Raw genomic sequence first — 4026 nt, 5'->3', positions numbered from 1 at the left:
TTCTTATGTAATTTAAATTCAAGACATAAACGTATTTTATATATAAAAATATTAAAAAATATGCTTAAATATAAAATTTAATTAATTATTTAATTGCCGTGTCCATACCGTGTCGTATCTTTATTTTTAAAAAATTGTCGTATTCCTGTTTCCGTGGTCGTGTCGTATCCGTGTCCTTGCAACTTAGGGTTTAGGTCCAGTCGACCTAAGCCTTACCGACCCCTCCAAGAGTATATAACTATATATATTGATCTAGCGTTAGGTTTTTTTTTTTTTTTTTTTTTCATAACTCGAATTCTCTTCTTCTGGCCGCAACAGACTTTTGCCCATGGCAGTGGATGCTGTTTCTTCTCCATGTTGCAATGCATCAAGATCAAGAATAGAACAACTTCCTGATGATGTGTTGTTGGAGATTTTTTATCGACTCCCTTGCCGATCGGCTGTAGGATGCAGTTCCATCTCAAAGCGCTGGTGTTCTCTTATTTCTCATCCTAATTTTATTCCCCACTACATTAACCACAGGCATCAATACCAATACACAGAACCCTTCACTCTTGTGTTTCAGAACGGCGACGATCTCGTGGTTTTTCCATCCGATAATTCTAGTTCTGAGTCCTTCGAGGACTTTGGACGCAGTGGCGGCTATGGCAGATTAGTCGATTTTCTCAACTTTCTTCCCTATAGACAACCATACAATGATCTTCGCATTGTGGCATCGTTCAAGGACTTATTACTGGTAAGCAGCGAAGTTTCGACAAACTGCGACTACTTCATCTGCAATCCACTTACCGAACAATGGCTGAAGCTTCCTCGGCTTCCACCCACGATGTCGATATGGCCTCCATCCCAATACACTTTGGTCGGCTTTATTTGCGAACCCTTTACACATAGTTGTAAGGTGGTACGTATTCATTGCCCCACTAGAGAAGCCAATAATATTACTCTCTTACGAGTGGAGACATTTTCTTCTGAGACTGGTGAATGGAGCAACTCGTTTGTTTTGTCGCCGCAGGGATTGAATCCCTTCTCATTTGTGTCGAAGCTACATCGTGTTATTGCCTGCAATGGAATGCTGCATTGGGTGCAAGTGGATAGTGAAGATGGAAGTGGAACGATGAAAGGCATCCTTGTGTTCGATCCACAAGGAGGCCACCTCCGTTATATGAGTCTACCCGTCTCGCCTCAAGGCAATGTCATCTCCTTTGGAGAGTTCCAATGGCGTCTCCGGCTATTCCAACGTTCCCTAAACCTGCGCATTCCTGACCGCGAATTGGGATATCGTTATTTTAGTTTTTGTGCCAGCGATGTTTGCAATTTTTCCATTTGGGAACTTGAGGATTACGCTGATGCAGGTATATGGACCTTGAAGCACGAAGTTTACTTCAAGGACATGCTTTCAGAATGTTCTACTGTCATTAAGATGGTGGGGCGCAGGGAGCCTGTGGTGTTCATAGCCTTCCACCAAAATGATGGTGATATTGTCTTCTTAAACTTCGGCGATGACATCCGCTCGTGCAACTTGAGGAGAGGGGTCAGTACCTTAGTTCGCGGCATTGTGTCGTCTATGCATAAGTCGTCTGTATTCGTACTTGGCCAACCATCGTGGCCAACACCAGTTCATCCACTCCCATTGAAGTTTGAAAGCCCTCCTCCTCCTCCCGATTGTTAGTTTAGTTAAGTTGTTTTTTCAAGTGTGTAATAAGATGTGTGAAACAAGTTTAACCCATATGTTTAGGGAATTTTTAATTGTGGGATTTTTATAATGAGTTTGATATTTATATTCGATGCTGTGAATTTGGTTTATATAATGAACTATTTTACTGGGGTCTGTTCTGGCTTAAATTGATAGCATATTTTCATGAGCCTTAGCATTTCTAAGTACAGCTTAAGCCAATAAACTGAACTCATCCAAAGATTCCAAACACACTACTAGTTTTGTAACCTTGTCATTAGTCATGTTATTGCTGCTTCATCTAATTATTCTATTGCTCATTCTTGGGAAGCTGCTACTACTCTTCTTACGTATACAAATTATCTGATATTGCATTCCTGCTTTTCAAATATATCTGCTGTTGAAATTGGGTTCCATAACGTTTTTATTTACCTTAAATATCCTTACAACTACGATAAACTATAACATCTATGAAATTTAAGTTTTATTTTTCTTACATATCTTTCTATGCTTAAGTGCACTAAGCAATTTCATGGTCTTTAGATGTAACCTGTTCGAATATTTGGCTTAGATATTTGGAAAAATGCTGTTTTTTTTTTTTTTTTTTGGATAGGAAAAAAAAATGTCTCTTGGTGCTACAGGAGTTTTGCAATTAAATTAGGAGAAAGACATATGTTAATGATGACAATCTACTTGTCTGAACAATCTCATTTTGGGTAGCTGTTGATAAATACTCTCTGACACTGACCATTGACGACATAAACCCACTTTTAAACGAGAATATTTCTCATTGAAATTGTAGTTTTGATAGCAATTCCATTGGTTTACTTCATTATCCTCATCCTGCTTGGTTTGGATATTGCCATCACCCATGTAATCCATTGCTGCAGTGAATTTTCTTTTTCACATTTGCTTTTGTCAGCTTGCCGTGGATTACAAGTATAAATCTTTACTATATATGAATTGGTTATTTCTGTCGTGCATTTCTTCCTATGTTTTTTTTGGACTGATTTTTAATTAATCCTTGATGGTGCATGTTAATTTCCACTCTTTTGTATCATCTCAATTTTGATTATACTGCTCATAATGGCTTTTTTGTATGTTATTACCATCAATGGCAATTGAAGTCATGTCATTGTCTAATCATATAATTTCTGTATAAGTTAGAATTTATTTACCAAATAGTATTAAATGTTGTTCTTCTCAATCACTCTGTCTTCTTTTTATTTCCTTAGTTTTCCTTCTGCTATAAGTTCCCTCATGTTTATGCTCTAATAAAGTCGTTTGGTTTGATATAGTTTTTCACAGCCATCGTCATTATTGTTTTATCAGTATTGTGAACTTATTTCTTTTCCTTTTTTCCTTGGTTTTTTTAAATTACAATTAAACAGCCTATGTCTTATTGCATGGCCCTTGGCAATTTATGGGCTAATTTTCTTTACTAATTGAATATACTGAAATTTTGGTTGTGTCTTGGGGGTTTCTCAAACATGCATCCTGGTATGATGGAGCCTGGATGTATTTTGCATTAACAGGATCTTCTTTAGAAGTGTCTGTTGCGATTGATTGCAGTTATATGAACTGCAAATCTATTAAGGTGCTCTAAATTTACTAAGAATATCATACATTTTGCTGAAGTATTGGTTTTTACCAAATTTATTTATATTTGAAGGTCTGTTGATAGTGCTTTTATGGTAGTGTTTCAGTGTAAGCTTACATGTCTAATGTTGTTGATTAGTCTTATGGTGATAGTTCCTAAGGAATGCCAAGATATACAACTTCGTAGTTGGCTTGACAGTCTTGATGATGGTACAACTGTGGTTGGGATCAATGCTGTCTTTGATATTGAAAAAGCCCATCTAAAAACGAACGCCTTCTGAGTTTGTTGTTCTTTCTTTAGCATGACTCCCGACACTTGTGTGCTTTTCTTTGTAAAAGTTGTAGTTTATGTTACTTTTTTTGGATGTTAATATAAACAATTGATGCTCAAAGACATAAATGGATTGGCCGAGCAGAATGCTCAAAGACATTGCTCAGAAAATTTATTTACTGTCTACGTAGCGCTTATTTGTTTGGAATTTTTTTTGGCGCCTGAACTCCAACTTGCTGTGCCCTTGTGCTAATTTACGAAAGTGTTATAAATGGAACTCAATGAGCATACATGATTGCAGGAACCTATTGTGTGCTATCCCCAACAAGCAAATTGAGCAAGTGTATCACGAGGCCAATGTACTGATGCACTGCAAAGTTTGTAGCTGGCACTCAATGTCTTTTTGTCTCTTTTAATGAATCACCGCTTGTGGTGGAGAACATGCTTGCTTTTGACAAAGTTGAGCCAAGCCGTAACAATCTTA

The 4026-nt window shown here is 37.3% G+C and overlaps 1 protein-coding gene across 1 annotated transcript; it reads left to right on the top strand.

Annotated features, from left to right (window-relative positions):
* Positions 1-328: 328 nt before the first annotated feature.
* LOC115956914 (putative F-box protein At3g23950) lies at positions 329-3552 on the top strand. The gene is made up of 2 exons (XM_031075175.1): positions 329-1664; positions 3425-3552. The coding sequence occupies exons 1-2, from the start codon at positions 329-331 to the stop codon at positions 3550-3552; spliced, it is 1464 nt and encodes a 487-aa protein (XP_030931035.1).
* The last annotated feature ends 474 nt before the right edge of the window (positions 3553-4026 follow it).

The sequence above is a fragment of the Quercus lobata genome, chromosome 8 (genome assembly GCF_001633185.2).
Source record: "Quercus lobata isolate SW786 chromosome 8, ValleyOak3.0 Primary Assembly, whole genome shotgun sequence".
NCBI classification, from domain to species: Eukaryota; Viridiplantae; Streptophyta; class Magnoliopsida; order Fagales; family Fagaceae; genus Quercus; species Quercus lobata.
The sequence above is the reverse complement of the archived record's forward strand: the minus strand, read 5'-3'. Positions and strand labels throughout refer to the sequence as shown.

Bases quoted from the DNA above. Each gene is read 5' to 3' on its own strand.
- LOC115956914 (XM_031075175.1), top strand. From the start codon at position 329: ATGGCAGTGGATGCTGTTTCTTCTCCATGTTGCAATGCATCAAGATCA. The intron at 1,665-3,424 runs GTTAGTTTAGTT...TTATGGTGATAG, and splicing joins CCCTCCTCCTCCTCCCGATT to TTCCTAAGGAATGCCAAGAT.